Source organism: Phodopus roborovskii, unplaced genomic scaffold (genome assembly GCF_943737965.1).
Source record: "Phodopus roborovskii unplaced genomic scaffold, PHOROB, whole genome shotgun sequence".
NCBI classification, from domain to species: domain Eukaryota; kingdom Metazoa; phylum Chordata; class Mammalia; order Rodentia; family Cricetidae; genus Phodopus; species Phodopus roborovskii.
Window position 1 is genome coordinate 20,326,329 of NW_026126549.1, and position 18,156 is coordinate 20,344,484.

Genomic DNA, 18,156 nt, shown 5'->3' on the forward strand with positions numbered 1-18,156 from the left:
AGGGAGCACAGGGAAAGGAGGAAGAAAAACAAGAAACTTGGGGGAAAAGAAAGAGAGGGGGGGAAACCCTGAAATTGAAAACAGACACACGCGTCCACCCGCCCTGCTCCACCTCTCCCCCCCCCCTCCCACAGCTTGGCCAATCAGAATCGGCCCTGCTGCCTTTCCCCCAAAGTGTGTGGTTGGGGGGAGGGCACGTAAAGCCCACAGTGGTGTGAGCGCTGGGGCTGACTGTGGCCACAGTCCCGGCTGCCCTATCTGGGACTTAGGCTTGCTCTGGGAGTAACTTTGAGAGAGAGGAGAACAGAGAGGAGGCCAGAGCCAGAACGGGCCAGACCAGTCATCAGCCTCCTGCCTGCCTGCCAGCGAGACCCAGGGCGGCCCCGCCAGGCTTCTCCGCTCCTCCCAAAGGATGCTTTTGGAGTGAGGAGGGGCCGGTCTGCTCTGGTCTGCTCCTGGCCCCTGAGCACCCTCTGCCATTCTCTGGCTCTCCCAGGGCTTGCTGCAATCAGTCCAGCCCTTCTACTTGCTGTCCGCTTTTGGGTCCAGCAAAATAACAGGACAGAGAGGAGGACTTCCTGGAGGGGGTGATAGTCAACATCAGAAGCCTGGTAAGTTCAGGGAGGAGAAACCCATCCCATGTCTTGTCATTGCCCCCCCCCCCCCGCCTGCTTTCCAGCCTGTGCAAGGAAAAACCTGTAGCAAAATTAGATGGGAGGAGGTTAGCTGCTGCCCCTTCAGTCCTGCTACTTATCTGACCTCTTCAGACACCCCCAGAGCATTCTGGGTGCCAATTGAGCAGGATCTCCAAGGTACAACAAAGTCTATGGGGAATGGGAAGAGGTAGTAGAGACAGGGGAGGGGAATCCAGAGGTAGCTAATATCTTTCATAGAAGTGGGGAACCTCAGGATCCTAGCTAGCCCCTGTCCCAGGGACCAAGTCTTGTGCCAAACACTAAGTTTGGCTCCAGTCCAGTCAACTGCCAGGCAGATTTTAAATAGATTTGCAAATTTTCCAGATTCCTAAGATGTCCTTCTAAGCCCCTAGCCACTGAGAAAATTCTGACTCTCCAAGTTTTGGATGGAGGGAAGTTTACAAACCAGCCTAGTGGTCATGTGGCTGGGGTGGGGTCTAGTTCCGGGATGTCAGGTTGGGGGGCTCCTGTGTGAAAGGCGATTGAAGCTGCGCCGCTTCCTTCTGTTCATGGTCCTTCCCTATTCGTTCTCTCCCTCAGGACTCAACTCCTTCACTCTATCCTAAAATCTGAACCGAGTCCCATCATACTTCCCTCTCGTCCAGGTCTTTCGGTAGCTTCCTCAAGTCTGCAGAGAGCCCCAGCCCTCTCGCTCACTGCAGAAGGAATGTCCCAGCACTCTGAATGTCCCCCGGGATGCAGGGGTGGTTTCTTCCTCTACCTTGATATGACAACCACCAAAACTGGAGCCACTGCCTGGTAACAGGGCCGAAGTGACTAAACTTCCTCTATACCACTGCCCCAGACAGACTTGGACCCTTGGTTTCTTAGTTCCAGGCGGTTAGATTCCAGGATTTGTGAAAGGAATTTGCACCACCCTGCCTGTGGGCATGTGCCCTCCCCTCCATCCAGCTTGTTTGGAATGCTCTTTATAGTCATATCCCTCTCCTGGTCCTTCCAATCCAAGGATCCCTGGTCCTTCCAATCATGTCTCTTCCAGGCAGCCCTCCCTGGTCCCTCTAGTCTTCAGGTCCCTGGCATGCCTTTCCTACTACTTGGCTTCTCTGCTGCTGTTTGCACACCACAACCTGTTTGGACCCTGCTCTGGCTGCTCTGTGCCCAGCCCTGAGTTGGCCGTGAGAAAGTGGTGGCCGGGATTCACTGATCCCTCCCACAGGTCTTTCTAAAGGGCTCGGTCTTGCTGTCTCCAGGCAGGAGCCCCTGGGGTCCCGGCACAGGAGACGTGCAGTCACAGGGACACTGCCACAGGTGAGCCTGCTGTAACCCACTTTGTGTGCCTTACAACAAGTCTTCGGAGTCAGTTCTGTCATCCCTGTTTGCAGACAAGGAAACCGTGGCTAAGTGACTACCACAGCATCAGGGCTAGTGTTTAGGCTGGAGTTGAAGCAAACCCAGAGGCTGCACCCCATATGTCCTGGCAATGCATCACCAGGGAGCCCTCACTCACTCCTGCAGGGCTTCCTCTGGCTTCCAGCATCCCCAACAGAAAGTGTAGCTTCAGGCCTGGATGCTTTAAGATTCCCCATCTCTGGTCCTGAGCAAGGAGGGAGGCTGTCTGGCAAGTACTTCAGACAACAGCATGGCAGGGCAGTGTTATCAGCAGCCTCTTTTCCTCTGTGTGTGTGTGTGGGGAGCTGGACTTGTAATTGCTAGCAGATGTGGGGAGGCAGCAGAAAGCCCAGGGGATCCAGAGTCAGAAGCCTGTCCTTACATAAGCACCCTGTGGTTAGCCTGGCACCCTGCACTGCTCCATGCCTAGGGTTGGGAGCCTTCTGATCAACATCAGGCATCTGAGGAGGGGTCTTTCTGTGTAGCCCTGACTCTGGCTGTCCTGGAACTCACTCTGAAGACCAGGCTAGCCTTGAACTCAGAGATCTGCCTCCCCAAGTGCTGAGACCACACCCAGCCAGGTGCTGATATTTGAGTCTGCCTTTGGCTGGTGTATGGCCCCAGTCAGCACATTGCCTTGCTGGGCTTCAGTCTTCTATGTAAACAGTGTGACAGTTTGTGGGCTTATCAAGATAGAAGGTGTGAGCCTGATCTCTGTGACCTGTAATGGGGTGGACCTGGGACCACAGTTGAGAGCAGCCCATGCTCCCTCCACTTCCTATGTGTGAGCATCCGGGTAGCAAAATGATCTGTAGGCCTAAAGACCTTTGACCATGGAAGGGACCCAGACATCTTGTACCTCCTTCTCCAGGCTGGCTTTGGGACTAGATGCCCTCAGGCTCTAAGAGGGAATCTGACTTTTGTTCTGGACAGGCTTTGTGGTGTGGAGGAGAGGAGAGGAGGAGAAGAAAGAAGAGGAGAGGAGGGGAGGGGAGGGAAGGAGAGGAGAGGAAGAAAAGGAGGAGAGGGGAGGGGAGAGGAGAGGAGGGGAGAAGAGTCACTAGACATTTCAAAAAGGTTCTTTTATTTCTTCCAGATGGTTCTGGATCCTGAGCACCAGGTCCTTGGAATGGGTCTTTTTCCCATAGTCAACTCACTCTGGAAGCAGGGAGATAGAGAAAGGAGCGGACCCTCCCCAGGTCCCTCAGTGGCACCTCAGCTAGCGTGAGCAGAACTAAGCCCTGAACAGTTGTTGTGTGTTTTATCCATGTTTCTGCATTGAACAAACCTTGAAGTTCTCTATTTGGCCCTCAGTGCTTGGCATTCAGAAAGCTCGTATGTAATTGCTGTGTTGACTAAATCTTGCAATCTCGAGGAGTAGATAAAGATTCTTCCCATTTTATAGATGGTGAAGTGCTCCAGGAGGCTAAATCAGTGGCCCAGAGCCCCACAGATAGGAAGTAGAAGATCTGGGATCAGCATTTGGGTTTTTCTGATTTCAGAGCCTCATGGTGAAGAGGCTGGGTGGGGCTGGGGACCCAGTATAAACTCCAAGGACTCGCCTCGCCTCATTTGTCCTCAGCATTCCGGAGAGGGGCCTCAAGTCCCAGAATGCCATGTGACCGTGGGCCTCAGTCCTCCCTCAGTTGAACAAAGACATTGACCCCGATGATCACTAAGCTCCCTGCCACCACAGAACAATCCCAGGATTCCAAGCCCTGCCAGTCTAGATTGGCAGCCGCACAGGCCCTGCTGTGTACTCTGGGATCATGCATATTTAACTTTACAGTGAAGGTTTTTTTTTTTTTTTTTTTTCCTTCTTACCCTTTCTCTACACATTGCAGAAAGAGGTCTGGATCAATGGCTGCTAATGGACAACCTTAACCTGCAATAAGGAGGGGAACTTTCTAACCAGGAAGAGGGCCCTTTAATGTACCCAGTTTCCCGTTCCAGGGTGTGTCCCTGCAGGTCTATGTGCCTGCTTTCCTGAGAGCAAGGAGGGCTGGAAGTAGGGTGTGAGGGCTATACAAGAAAGACCCTGTATGTCCCTTCCAGGGCTGAGCTTTGGTTTGAAGAGGAAGTAGGCTTGGGCCCAAAACAAAGAGGGGCATTAGCTTGAGTGGTGGGAATGGACCCCCAGGAACCCACCTCTATGGGAGCAGAAGTAGAATTCACACACTTGCTACTTTCTGCACAGAAGCCCACCTGGTACCCTCTCCCACCAAGTCTTGGGGTCTGGAAACTCAGAAAACAGCTCCCTGAACCCCCAGACCTGGCCCCAGGATACTTCTACTCCCAAGCACTTTCTTGGGGGCTCAGACAATGCTCAGCCTAGCAGGCAGGTGAAAAATCAAAGTATGTCTGTGTACAGCTTTAATCACATTAATACCCTCACTCTTGCCTCAGAGTACGCCTGTTTGATGTCTTGATGCTTGACGCTTTCATCTGCTAGAGGTTCCAGCTTCTCCATTCTGTGATGGACAGCACTGTCCCTGGAGAAGGTCAGAGGCTCAAGAATTGCCTGAATGTCAGAGATGAAAAGAATTTCGGGGCTCATTTGGTTTGATCTCCCTATGGTATGAGTGAGGACCCAAGGTCAGAAAAAAAGGATATATTTCAAGGTATGCAGATCACAGGTGATGGGACATGCATGTATCCATATCACCACCCAAAAGATAGAGGGTTCCAGCTCCACCTGCAGTCCGTGGGCCAGCCTGCTTGTCCCTTGGGTAAGGCTACAGGGCAGATCTTTACAGAAGGAACAAAGCTCCCCACCCCCACCCAAACCTCCCTTCTCTCCAGGGTCTCAGGTATCCCAGGTTGACCTTAAACTGACTTTGTAGCCAAGGATGACCTTGAACTTCTGATCCTCCTGCCTCTACCTCCTGAGTGCTAGGATTATAAGCATGTCCCACCACCATGTCCAGTTTTATGCAGTGCTGGGGACCAAGGTTTCTTTGCAGAGCTCTGCTAACTCAGGCACACCCCAAAGAGCCTTCTTGATGAAGGATAGGAAACCCTGGTGTGGTTTTGTGGATCATAAAGCTTCCGGCCCCACACCTCACCTCTCCATTTTGACCCCAATTTTCTGGTCTATGAAGAGGTGAAGAGGAAGGAAAAGGACAGTGGCTCCAGAGGCCCATCCAGCTCTGCCTTGAGCACCGATGGCCCCTTCCATGTGTCATGGCTGCAGCCTCAAGCTCCTCTTCTAGACAATGTCATATGTAGCCTGGGCTCACCTTGAACTTGATGTGTAGCTGAAGTTAACCATGAAATTCTGACCTTCCTGCATCCACCTCTGGTGTGGTAGAGGTTCAGACATGCACCACCATGGATATCTAACCCAGAGTTTCTTACATGCTAGGCCAGCGCTCTACCAACTGAACTACACTACACCCCCAGCCCTCCTGCTAGGCTTATTACAGCTGTTGGTCACATTTTTGGTACTGTCATTTCCTGGAAATTGGGTCCCCAAGAACTGTAATACCACCAACTCTTCTTCTTCTGAACATAAATGGTACAGAGATAGCAGGGAAGTCCACTCCAGAGGTATGAGAACTGGCTTTATTAAACTTGTCACAGATGCCCCATAACATTGGGCTTGACAAAGGTAAACATTTAGGCTTGACTCAGTGAACTATATAGGCTATTCTCACCTTACCTGTGTTAATGCCTTTGTCAGTGCCTAGCCTGGGTCTGTCTACTGAATTATTAGTGTTGTGGTGAAAAGCAAATTAATGAATGTCATGGATGGATGGATGGACTTCCCTTTATTCTAGGACATTAGTGACTTCATGAGCATTCGTCCTCATGAGGACCCTGTGCTGAGAAGGGCCCACACTTAGTGAAATGCCCTCAAAACAACATTTCAAAGCTCCAAATAACTTTTAAAAATTACCCCTCCTTCTCACTTTATACCTGGCATACAAATTATATAGCTGCTTCGGTCTGGGTTTGGCATGGCCACATTCTGGAAACCAGAATCTCTGGCTGTCCTTATATCAGCTCACAACCTCCCATGTAACTCTCTTGCATGCCCCGTGTCTACTCATGCTTACCATTATGGCATTATCAGTAGCTAACCATTCACCATCACTGTCAAACTACTGGAGATCAACATATTGATATATCCAGGGCAAAGCCCAAACCCTCACCCAGTGCCCCAGACCTTTCCCTGCCTGTCACCTACCACTTTGCTGATAAACTTCAGGTCTAGTCTAACAGAGCTGTCCCCCAGATGCCTTTCTACTTGCCAAAAGTAGGTTACACAAGAGCTCTGTGGAGTGGCCTGCCCTGGCATCATCTGTCTCAGAGCCTCACAGAATCCTAGTCGCTGCCGTTTACTGATTGGGAGAGCATGCCACAGGCTCTTCATCATCCTTAACATAGCATCATCTTCATCATAGCAACAGCAGAGGCCACTCTTCAGGAAACACGCTCAGACAAGCTAAACACACAGTGGCCACACAGCTGCCAGATGTGTGGGGTTTGGGTGTGGATTAAATGGCTATGAGATGGAAGAGCTCTCCCAGCCCACCTGAGCTCCCATGCCATTTTCCTGGGCGATACCTACTATATAGGCTCTGTCCTATATTGGGGATTTGGAGAGACTTAGCTGATAGCTATGGACTGGGAGACATCATCAGATTAAGCTTATTCCTAAAATGGCCACTTGGTAGCCAAACAAACTCCTCACTGAACCTTGGTGTAGCACAGGGAAGAGATGCTGCTTGCTGCCAGTTTCATACTATCCCTGGCAGCTCCCACCTCCCAGGTAGTCCTCCTCAGGAGCTTCTGGTGGCATCTGCTATATCAGCTGCATCCTCTCCCTGACCAAGCTAGTCTACTAGGTGTCAGCTATGCATTGTAGGCTGTCAGAGCAAGTGACTTCTCCTGTGGGTAGAGAGGGATGGAGAAGGTGGTCCCTGACTTCCTATGGGGGTACCAGGCCCTCCTCCAAGCATCTGCTTGCCTGAACTTCATCCAAAGCCCCAATGACTCAGTGCAAAGGCCTGATGTAGCCTGGATAATGAGATGAGAAGAAGCCAGAGGGTGAAGCCTGCAGGAAGGAATAGGGAGGGAAGAGATGCTGAGACATTTTGGTGTTGAAGGAAACGTGGACATTTTTCTTCCCAATTCACTGCCCAGGAGGGCTCTGAGGGGAATCTCAATGTTCTGTAATTGGCACGGATCAGTGGCGGGCTTTCTTCACAACCAGTGGTCTCTGCCTGATCCATGGGCTATGGGCTGGTGGGGGAAGGCCACAGTGCTGGCGGGTTAGTAGAAATGGGATTCGAGGCCTGCCTGCCCCCTGCCCACTTGGCTCTGAGAACACATTCTCCCTGAGGCCCCCAGCCCATGGCTGGTCCTGATAGTAGCAGCCAGGGAAACAGAAGGTTTGCTTGTTTGTGCCTGCTGTACCCTTCCCAGCCCCAGCCTGGGACCCCTCTCAGGGGCTCCTTTAGCTGCCAGGGCCTAGTGCTCTTGGTTGCTATGACACCAGCCTGAGATGAGGCTCTAGAGAGTGGGGGGCAGGGAGGGCAGCCTAGAGAGGTGAAGGCTGGAACTCTGCAGCTTCCTAGGCTCTGGTGACTAAGCTAGGGGTGCTGGGCCAGTAGAGGTAGGCCTGGCAGCACACTGAACCATGCCTGGATGTTCTCTCAGAGGCCTTAGTGATGAGACCAAACTGATGTTTTTCTCTGCAAGAATCTCTCTGATTTTTAGACAGTCTTACTATATAGTCTTGGCCAGCCTAGAACTTATAATATCATAGAGATATTCCTGCCTCTGCCTCCCGAGTGTGCTACCATGCTGTGGCTAGGGATCCCTCTCTTTGGTTCTACTGTGAAGTCTCAAAAGGACTCTGACTTCTGTCTCTACTTTGTCTTTCTGGGGGAACATGAGGGTGCAGCTTTCCCGTACATTGCCCTCAGTGAGGATAAGGCAGGGCCCTGACCTTAGAGGATCCTCCTGTCCCTAAGAGCTTCAGGTAGGACCAGTTTCCTGTGGACAGAGTTGCTCTTAGTTGGGAGATCAGCTGTTTTGCTCAGTGGTTAAAAACCAGCTCGTGTTTGCATACTGTCCTACCTCCTCTGATTATTGACCATGTGACCTTGGACAAGTCACCAAACCTCCATGGGACTCAGTGTTCTCCTCTGTGAGATGGGCATAATGAGCACATTTGCCCTCATACAACTGTTGTGCAGATATATCAACATTCCTGGATCAATTTATTGAGCAGAATGTCTGGCTCCAGATTAGTTGGGGCTTTTATTTGTTTTCACATTAGAACAGTGGGCATGGGCAGGATCAACCAAGAGGTAGGGGACGTAGTGAGGCAGGCTGTGCTTGGTATAATAAAACCACCGTGGTACTCTGGCCTCTGAGGATCCTGGGCTGCTGGGTATAAAGGGCCCCAGGAAAAGTGCGCACGCTGTGTGCAATTACAGAGAAGGTTGGGAATATGGCACATGTGGCCCTCACTGGTCCTAAGATTGGAGCGCCTATGTCTGTCAACTTCAGTTTGTCCTAGTTCGAAAGACAAGTGTGGAGAAGTCCAGAAACAGGAATGAACAGGCAGCAGACTTGTGACCAGTGTGTGGCTGGTGCCACGGAGGCTTCTACTGTCCTTTCTGTAGGCTTGTAGCTGTTAGTCCTGCAAGAAAGGTGGGTGGCAGTGAGTGAGCGTGTGTGTGTGTGGGGGGGGTGGGGGGGGGAGTTGGGCCTATGTGCTGGTAGGGGCAGGGGCAGTCTGCCAAGGACTTTGCACTGTAGCCACAGCTACATCTCAGCTCTCAGTTTCCTGGTCTGTGAGACAAGAACGCAGCAGGACATAGTGGACTGGGCTGAGAACTTGACAAGACCATTCTCAGGAGTGGCCTGGCCCTTAAACAGGCCCCCTGTGGCCGGGAAGGGTGCTGGGCTGGAGGGGATGGCCTAAGGTAGAGCTGCTGCTATCCTGGCACTCTCCAAGGTCATCTTAGTGCCCCATTTCTTCTGCAATAACTGACGAGGTTGGGCAGGGGTGTGGGGAGAGCCTGGAAACCAGGGGTCCCAGGGCATCTGCAGAGCCAGGCTGCATAGCCTGGACTGAAGCAGTGGGGGTTGAGCCTGAGGCCAGCGAGGCGCCTGAGGCAGGGGGCAGGAAGTGCTTGCTCTGCAGGCGGCTGGGCTGTGGGCAGAGGCACGGTTGGGCCTCCCATCCTCCTCTCTGACCTTCTTCCCAGGCTGGTCCCTCCCTGGGGCCCCGACACACACTGAGCACTTTCCCACAGGCTGCTCCACCACCACCCAGCCCCCAGCTCACACACTCTGGGGGTGGGGGGTGCTGTTGCGTGGGTGGGGGGGTGGGGGATCGGTTTGTTCTTTATCTGCCTGGCTCCCTTCCAGACAGATGTTTCGTTTTATTTTGGACTTCCAGAAAATAGGCCATTTCTTTTCCATTGTATCCCTGGGGAGGCCTCCTGGGGAGAGGATGAGTGTGGGGCTCTGGGGAGCTGAGTGGACAGTGACCTTCCTTCCTTAGCAGTGAGGAGCAATGGTAGGGCCTAAGTGCGAGTGATGGTTCCGACAGCCATGGTTCAGAAGCCCCCTTTACCGGAATGTCACAGAGCCATAGGCAGGACAGGGTTGGATGAGTACTGCTGAGGATTGAGGGGGACAGGTGAAGGGGGAAAGGAAAACTAAGGGGCAAGGACACAGAGGCAGCCAGAGACTGTCCGGATGGCTGGCCCACCATCCTTAGTCCTTAGGGATACCCCGAAGCTCACGATAGAGTGGTAGCATGCTAAGACTTCTCCAATAAAATGTGCCGTAGGGTGGAGGGGATGGGCTCTCTTCCTTCCCAGGTTTCTCTTCCTCACCCTCCAGGCCCTTCCCCAGCTCCCAGGATGGGGCTTCCTGACTGGTACTATAAGACCACACCCACACCAGCTGGCTCTGGGAAGGTCAGAAGTGCCAAACTCTGTCAGGTCCAGACTAGGCTGTTGTCACTTGCTTACTGTCCAGCTGCTAGCCAAGGATTCAGTCCCTGGCTGAAGATTTCTCTTACCCCCCCCCCCCTCACTCCCAGCCCAGAACTGGCTGCCTCTTCTGAGCTGAGTCATGGCATCCCAGTCAGGGTTGGGGAGGCTCACCCTACCCTCACCCCTATCCCAACGTCCCAAGTCCACAGGGCAAGGGTCCGGAGAGCCACAGGGTCAGCCTGGAGAGTTCTTCCATTCTCTTGTACTGAAACTCAGCGAGAATATAATAACCAGGCTCATTTCTTCCCAACTTACGTCTATCCAGAACCCATAAAGAGCCCCTGATTTGGAAGACAGGACAAGGCCAGGAAACAAGTTTGTGTCCTACTTTTGCAGGCAATTTAGCAGGTCACACTTCTGAATCCGTCACGGTCTCCCCATGTGTGGGACAGGTTAAGGAAAGTGACTGTTCTGTGGAGAAGCACAGCTGTGTGCAGCCAGACTCTAGACGGTGAGCAGATGCTGTGGAGGTGAGCACGTAGCCGTTAGAGTCCATCCTGCCGAGACCCAGTGGGACTTCTCAGGTCCCTGCCATGCCTTAGTTTCCCCCCCCCCCCGTACAGTGATCCCCAGGAAGGGATCCATTAGATGTTTCCTGGCTGCAGGACATCGACATTCCAAGATTCTGACCTTGTGACCCTAGGACTGGGCCTCCTGCTTGGGTGTCTTGTTTATTCAGAACTTGGTGGGACTGAAGCTGGTGACACCAAGCACACCAAGTGCCCCTTTGAACCGCAGCTGGCTCTCTCCCCTCCCAAGTTGTTGCATTTCTGCCTGGCCTGTCCTCTGCCTGCACTCAGTGGCAGCCCTTAAGCCCGTGCATAGTCTCATTCTCATTCTTATAATGTGGCTTTCTCCTCCTGTCATTTGCACTGCGAAGTTCATCTCTGAAAGTTGCCCCTTTGGCCCCTGCAACATGCAGTCACCGAGTCCTATTGACTCTCAGCTACCTTAATCTCAAAGCCATCTGTTTCTCCAGTCCCCACCCATGGCCCTCTATCCAGCCTGCAGGGGTGGTGGGCAGTGAAGAGGCCGAGCTGCCTCGTTTTGGTCTCTACTTTCCTTTTGTCTGGTCTGCATATCTTGGCAGTTTACCAAAGCAGTCTCCTCCTCAGTTTTCTTAGCTATAAAATGGGATTGATCGTTCTCTACCCACAAGCTGTCAGAGGATGAAGTGAGACAATGCCAAATGCCCCACAGCAAATGAGGCTTTTAGCTCCAGGGTGACTGTGGTCCTATGTATAGACGTTCTCTCTCTTATGTCCTATGTGGAGGGGGGTGGGTACATGGGTGACTGTTATACACGGTGCATTTCTGGTGGAAACATGGTAAAGAACTGAGGGAATTGTGTGCACGTGTTTCTTGTGTGGGCATGCACATGGTTCGTGCCTGCCTGAGGGCTGGGCACACACTCGAATAGCTACACATGTGTGTGCTGTTGAAGAGCGTGTGAGAGAGAGCGTAGGCAGCATCTGGGCTGTGTGCATGTGTTCACCGTGTGCAGGCCTCCCTCTGGCAGCAATGCAGCCCCCCCTCTTCCCAGACTGCCTGTGTCGTGGGAGCCTCGGGACCCCGAGGGAGGAAAGCTGATGCTGGCGGATGTGGCCAAGATGGGCTGGATTTATTTAGATTAAGTTGGTGGGAAAGGAGTGGGGAATTGTATGTGCTTGTGAGCGGGAAGGCTGGGGCTCGGAGGATGACTCCCAGGCATGCTAGCTCCCTTGGGCTTGGGGCCTCACTCTGATTCCCTAAGGGATGCCTCAGATCTGTTGTGAGAAGCTGAGCCTACCCCCTCTCTGGACCTGGCCTGAACAGGGGCAATGCTGAGGAGTAGGATTTGAGGATTTTCTCCACTATAGGGGACTCACTGGACAGGATAGCATGGTGGGTAAGGGGGTGCCTGCCTATTGGTGTGGTGCCCACGGTGACCTTGGGGACTTTTTTCTGGAGCACAGCTACCTCTCTCAAAGAAAGGAAGTTATCAGATGCATGCCATCAGGACAAGTCAGCTGGCTGCCTGGTCCTTCCTGGGGTTGCTCAGAACATAGCAACTTCCCAAGGCACAAAATGTTCCGTAAGACACTGAATGGAAAGCTAGGACTGTCCAGAGCCATTGAGATGGTCAGGAGGTAATGCTGGGTGCCCGAGTCCCACTCTGATGAGTCTTCCACCTGTAGCTTATTGTCCATGCCACTCCAGAAACACCCCAGGTTCATTCGGTGGGAAGTCACCTGAAAAACCATCTAACTCCCAGTGGTACAGAGGAGGAAACTGAGGCCATTTAGACAATGTGTGTGAATCTACACACTAGGTCAGTGGGATGAGATGAGTCAAGTATTCCCAGGTACTGTGGCCTCAAACATGTCATCTGCATTCCTGACCAGTCCTTACTTCCTCAGGTCTCATCATGGAGAATGATGGTGGCCACACCTTCTCTCTGAATAGTCAAAAAGGTGGAACTTTTGAATTAGTGACAACTCTTTAAGATGACCATCACAGAGTCAGATGGTGGTGGTGCACACCTTTAATCCCAGCATTGGAGAGACAAGAGGCTGGTGGAGCTCTGAGTTCGAGGCTGACCTGGTCTACAAAGTAAGTTCCAGAACAGCCAGAGCTACACAGAGACCCTGTCTCAAAAGTAAATAAATAAATAAATAAACAAACAAACAAATAAATAAAAACAGAGACCATCACTACCTCTCTGAACGGCTATGCAAATGAGACCTGGAGCAGACAGGAGACCCTGTTATTGTCACCCTGGCTTCAAGAATCTGGTGAGGGGTGCTTGTTTCAGAGAATCAAGCCAGTCCAATGCTGGCATTGCCTTGCATTCTACCTCGGAAACTCATTTGCTTCCTGGCCACAGCTGGAACCCACTTTGTGTCTCTGTGACCCGGTCGTGATTCTGGGCTTCTCTGGGTCCCCACTTCCCATTTGAGGAGGCTCCTTTGCAGCTTAGAGTCTTTCTTTCTGCTCCCACAGCCATTTCTCTGCAGGAGAGGGCCTGAGAAGAGAAGACAGAGTGTTACCAAGCATCAGGATTGGGGACTGCATGCCATGAGTTTCTAGCCTACATGGTCAGCACAGCTTACCAGAGCCAGGCCAGCCTCCTTGCAGTGACCTCCCATCTCCTGGCCAGCAGGCCAAATTCCTCCTTTAGAATAATAAACAGTGTGGCCAGCCAGGGAGGCTGGGAGAGGAGGGGAAGAAGGCTAGGATGAACCCTCCCCCAGCCTGGGCTGCTAATGATTTTCTTTGGCCCACATCTCTGGCAGGAAGTGGGGAGCCAGAGGGGCACCCACTGAGGGGAAGATAGGCTTCTGTAGGGCCTCTTGGCTCTGTCTGGGTGCCTGATGCTGTCTGTGCTGTCCAAGGAGGCCTGGTGTCCAGCTGGAGGGGCCGGCACTGGAGGGATGTGAGGGGAAGGATTAAGAAGGGGGCATCAGGAAGGTTTTGACCAGTAATAATTCAGAGAGGGGAGACTTGGGGGCCGGGGTGAGGTTGGGCGCTGGGGCAGGCTGCCTGAAGGTAGGGTAAAGGAGGAAAAGTGGTCTGCAGAGTGAGTTTGTGCAGATTGCTTCTTCAGGCATTGAGCAGAGCTGGGGTGGGCCTTGCGTGTGTCTCATGCACCTTGTGTGACTATAACCCTCACTGGTGGTACATTCATCAGCTCCTTGCTGGCTGGAGGCTCTGTCCACAGACATGGGCTTGGAACGAGAGATGGCAATGGAGTTCATGAGACCTGACACCTCAGCCCTGGGTAGGAAACTAGAAAGGGCAACACGGTAGAGTAGGGACAAACACAGAAGGGATGGGCAGCCCCACAATCTCAGGATGCTCCCTGTTGCCTGTCACTTGATTGCCTCCTGTGTTTCTCCATCTGTGACTCTGACCATACCTGGCTATTGGTGATTGTTCGCTGATGAAGGGAAGGACCAGTCAAAGACTCACCGGTTACAATGTGTTTGTCTGTGTCCCTGCTTCAGCACCCTGTTTCTCAAACCTCCTCTCTGTCTTCCTTGGCTCCTACCATTCAACTCTGCTTCCCTCTTAGACTCTGTTGGGAACCTTGGGTAAACCTTCGCTCCTCAGAGCCTCAGTTTCCCCATATGGATGCTGAAGGTTTGGCTTCAGTGGTCTCTGAGAACCTTCAAAGCCCGATGAACTGGATGGGGCTGAGAACCTGGTCCCTCTCTCCTGGGCCTCCTGTGCAGCTCTGTGCTGAGTAGGGGGGCCAGCCCACTCCCACATTCCTTAGATCTCACCCCTCCCCCTCCCCACTTCCCTTCCCACAGACTCCCATTTCCTGTTGTGCTTGTGGAGGGAGCTGTGGGAGTTCTCCAGGCTCTGGCTCACCCCCTCCTACTCCTCCAGGCCTTTCATCACACTTTCCCAAATATTTGTCCTGGCAGATAAGTGCCTGGTATTGGAACTGTCACCCGGAGGACAGGCTGTCAGAGCTGGCAGTCCCCTAGCTAACCCAATTTCCTCCCCTCCAGGGTAACATATAGGGAAACTAAGGCCCATAGGCAAAGGACTCAGCCAAGGCCACATGAAAGTTGGAAACTGAAGGGAGAGGGCTTGGGGACCTGGATATCTTTGCAGCAGTGAGACATGATGTTGGATACCCAAGCTGAACTGACTCAGCAGGAACCAGGTCTGTGGTGGGCCTGGCACTGCCTTTGCCCACACTGGGCTCTGATCTCTGTTTACTTTTACAGGATACTATGGGGTTTCCAGGTGTGATGCCAGCTTCAGTCCTCAAAGGTAAGTAGGCTGGGGCAAGGATGAGGGCCCCTAGGATGCCCTAGGGAGCTGGTGGTGATGATGCTTGGTAGCACTGAGCCTTGAGAATCCGGAAGCTCCATAGTATGCTTGAGCCTCAGTTTCCCTGTGTTTGGAGATGGCCTGTGGAGGACTCCTTCAATTGCCCACCTATTAGCTCTTTTTAGACCCACTCAGTAGATCCCTCCCTCCTTGTCTAGAACCACCAGCTCAAGTTCCCTCTGCACCCACAGCCCCCTCTGAGACACCCTACTCTCCCCTCCCTCTGCAGTCCAGTTGGATAGCTGCCATAAGCTCTCCAAGGTTTGGGCAAATGCCCAGGCAACCAGCGATGGAGCCAGTGGCCTGCCCTAATGACCGTGGTTCGATGGCCCTGCTGACTGGCTGCACCTGTCCTCATTTTCATCACCAGGGAATGAGGGTTTGGCTTCTTAAAACCCTCCCTGTGAACACTGATGTGTAGTGGTGTGTAGCTGCTTCTCCCAGGTCTCTCCTCCAGGGGATGTCATGGGGGAAGTCACCAATCATCTGACATTCATATCTTAACCTCCACCCCCACCCCCATCCTTCAGGGGCTTCAGCATCTCATTGAACAGCTACAGAGAAGAGCCCTAGGGAGTGACCTAGACGGCTATGCAGGAACTGAAGGCCTGGGGATTGCTTCCACAGGATTTCCTGCCTCCTTCTCCGGCTTGCTGCCTATACATAGCATAGCTCAAGAGCTTAGAGTCCAGAATCAAATGAGCCAGGGACCTAGACAGGAGCCTTCGAAGGCCTGACAGTGGTCAAGCAGCCTGTATAGAATGGGAAGATATGTTCTTTAAGGATTTGGGAGCTATGCAGACAGGCCTCCAGGACAGCTCTGGGGGAGGGGCTATATTCTCTTTGCCCTGACATGCAAACCCTTCCTGCCCCAAAGGCCACTTGTTGCTGTCCCTGCTGTTGCTGCTGGCACCACAGTCCTGCCAAGGCCTAGTCATCATGCCCCCTGGGCCAGAGTTCATCCTCAACATCTCCAGCACCTTTGTTGTGACCTGCTCGGGTTCGGCTCCAGTGATATGGGAACAGATGTCCCAGATATCCTGGCAAGAAGCATCCATGAATCAGGATGGCACCTTCTCCAGTGTGCTGACACTGACTAATGTAACAGGGGAAGACACTGGGGAATACTTTTGTGCCTACAACAACTCCCTAGGGCCAGAGCTCAGTGAGCGGAAGCGTATCTATATCTTCGTGCCAGGTAAGAACACTAGCCTTGTGCCTGCCCCCTCACCCTCGTCTGCACAGCATTGAGTACAAAAGGAAGCTTTTGTGGACCTCATGGGCACTGTGAGATGCAGCTATGTGACACAGGCAAAGAGCAGCATCCAGTGTGGCTCAATGCAGGAGCTGATCATTCCACCCACCCTCTGCCCTCTCCTGGCCATCTCCCACTCTTGCCTTCCAAGAATTGTGCATTCTCGGCTCATCCCAACCTGTCCCTTTTGGCCCCCATATCCCACGGCTCTGTCCTCTGAGCTCCAGGTGCAGCTACTCTTTAGTTCATGACTTTTCACCCCCTCACTCCAACTCCAGTACGGTCAGCATTAAATGAAGAGCAGGAAACAGCCCCCGAGAACGTGTCCCTTAGTCCCATTATACTACTCTAACAGAAGACGGAGACTATTTATAATGAACAGAATTGATCAGCACACAGTTCTGGAGGCAGGAGCCAGCATCTGGCAAGAATTCTCTCTTTTTTCTCCCTCTTCTCTCTTCCCTGGGGGTAGGTTGCCCATGTAGCCGCGTGTAATCCAGGTTGGCCTCAAACTAATAGAAATCCATCTGCCTCTGCCTCCTGGGTGTGCTGGGATTGAAGGTATGCATCAACTCACTCAGCATCTTTTCCTTTATTCCTGAGGCAATGTCTACTTGTTATATGGCCAAAGATGACCTTGACCCTCTGATACTTCTTCCTGTACCACCTGAGTGCTGGAATTACAAGCGTGCACTACTATCACGCCTCTTTTTTCATGCTAGGCAAGCAGTCTGCCAGTTGAGCTACATCCCGGGCCCCAGCAAAAGGCTTCCTGCAACTTTATACCCTAGAAAAGGCAGAAGGGCTGGAGGGGCTGAACTTCTGCTTCTGTGATGGCATCAGTCTATGAAGCCTTCATGGTTAATCCCTCCCCACTGTTTTCTTTTTGGTGCTGGGGATTGAAACCAAGGTCTTGCATACTAGGCAAGGACTTCACTGGACCTTTGTATTGTGATTATTTTAATTAGTTAATAATTTTTACTTACGTGTATGTGAATGTACCATGGTGTGTGTGTGTGTGTGTGTGTGTGTGTGTGTGTGTGTGTGTGTGTGTGCACGCGCCAGCCACATGAAAGCCGAAAGAGGCTGTTGGATCCTCTGGAGCTGGAGTTACAGGCAATGGTGAATTACCTGAAGTGGGTATGAGGAAATAAATTCAAATTCTCTGGAAGAGGAAGCAAGTGCCCTTAATACCTGAGCCATTTCTCTAGTTCTTACTGTTATTATTATTTTTTTAAACTTTTTAATTTTTATTTGCTCATTTTTAAAAAGATTGATTTATTTATTATGTATACAGTGTTCTGTCTGCATGTCAAAAGAGGGCACTGGATCTCATTACAGATGGTTGTGAGCCACCATGTGGTAGTTGGGAATTGAACTCAGGACCTCTGGAAGAGCAGCCAGGGCTCCTTTAACATCTAGAATCCGCTTCACAAGTAGCTGGGACTATAGGCCTTCACCACCCAGCCCGGCTGACAATTATCATTTAAAGACCCTACCTGTAAATACTGTTACAATGGTAATTACATTTCAATGCAGTTTGGAGGGGACCAACATTAGAGTTACAGCAGCAATCCTTATTCTGTATTGAAGTGACTGGGGGCCAGAGATGGGAAGACTGCTCAAAGCCAAACAGCAATTCACCAGCCAGCATGGCTGCCATTAAACACCATGACCAAAAGCAATTCGGGAAGGGAAAATTTTATCCATTTCACATCTTCTAATGCATCTGGAAGAGAAGTCAGACCAGGAACCTGGAGGCAGGGACTGAAGGAGAAACCATGGAGGGACGCTGCTTACTGGCTTGCTTCTCATGGCTTGCTCAGCCTGCTTTCTTATAACACTCAGGAGGGGCACCACCCACGGAGGGGCACATTCCCACACCAATCGCTAATCAAGAGAAAGCCCCCAGACAATGTGATGGAGACATTCTCTCAACTGAGGTTCCTTCTTCCCAGGTGTCTATAGCTTATGGCAAGTGGGCAAATCACTAACCAGGACATTC

General features: G+C 52.0%; 1 protein-coding gene across 2 annotated transcripts in view; it reads left to right on the forward strand.

Annotated features, from left to right (window-relative positions):
- The first annotated feature begins 208 nt into the window (after positions 1–208).
- Pdgfrb (platelet derived growth factor receptor beta) overlaps positions 209–18,156 on the forward strand; it is a 37,141-nt gene continuing 19,193 nt past the window's right edge. Inside the window, exons 1-3 of one of the 2 annotated variants that reach the window (XM_051201146.1) lie at positions 209–611; positions 14,791–14,836; positions 15,774–16,094. In XM_051201146.1, the coding sequence (XP_051057103.1) occupies positions 14,797–14,836; positions 15,774–16,094 (361 nt within the window). In that variant the 5' untranslated portion in view covers positions 209–611; positions 14,791–14,796. The remainder of the gene's footprint in view (positions 612–14,790; positions 14,837–15,773; positions 16,095–18,156) is intronic. The other variant, XM_051201147.1, reaches the window with a different exon arrangement.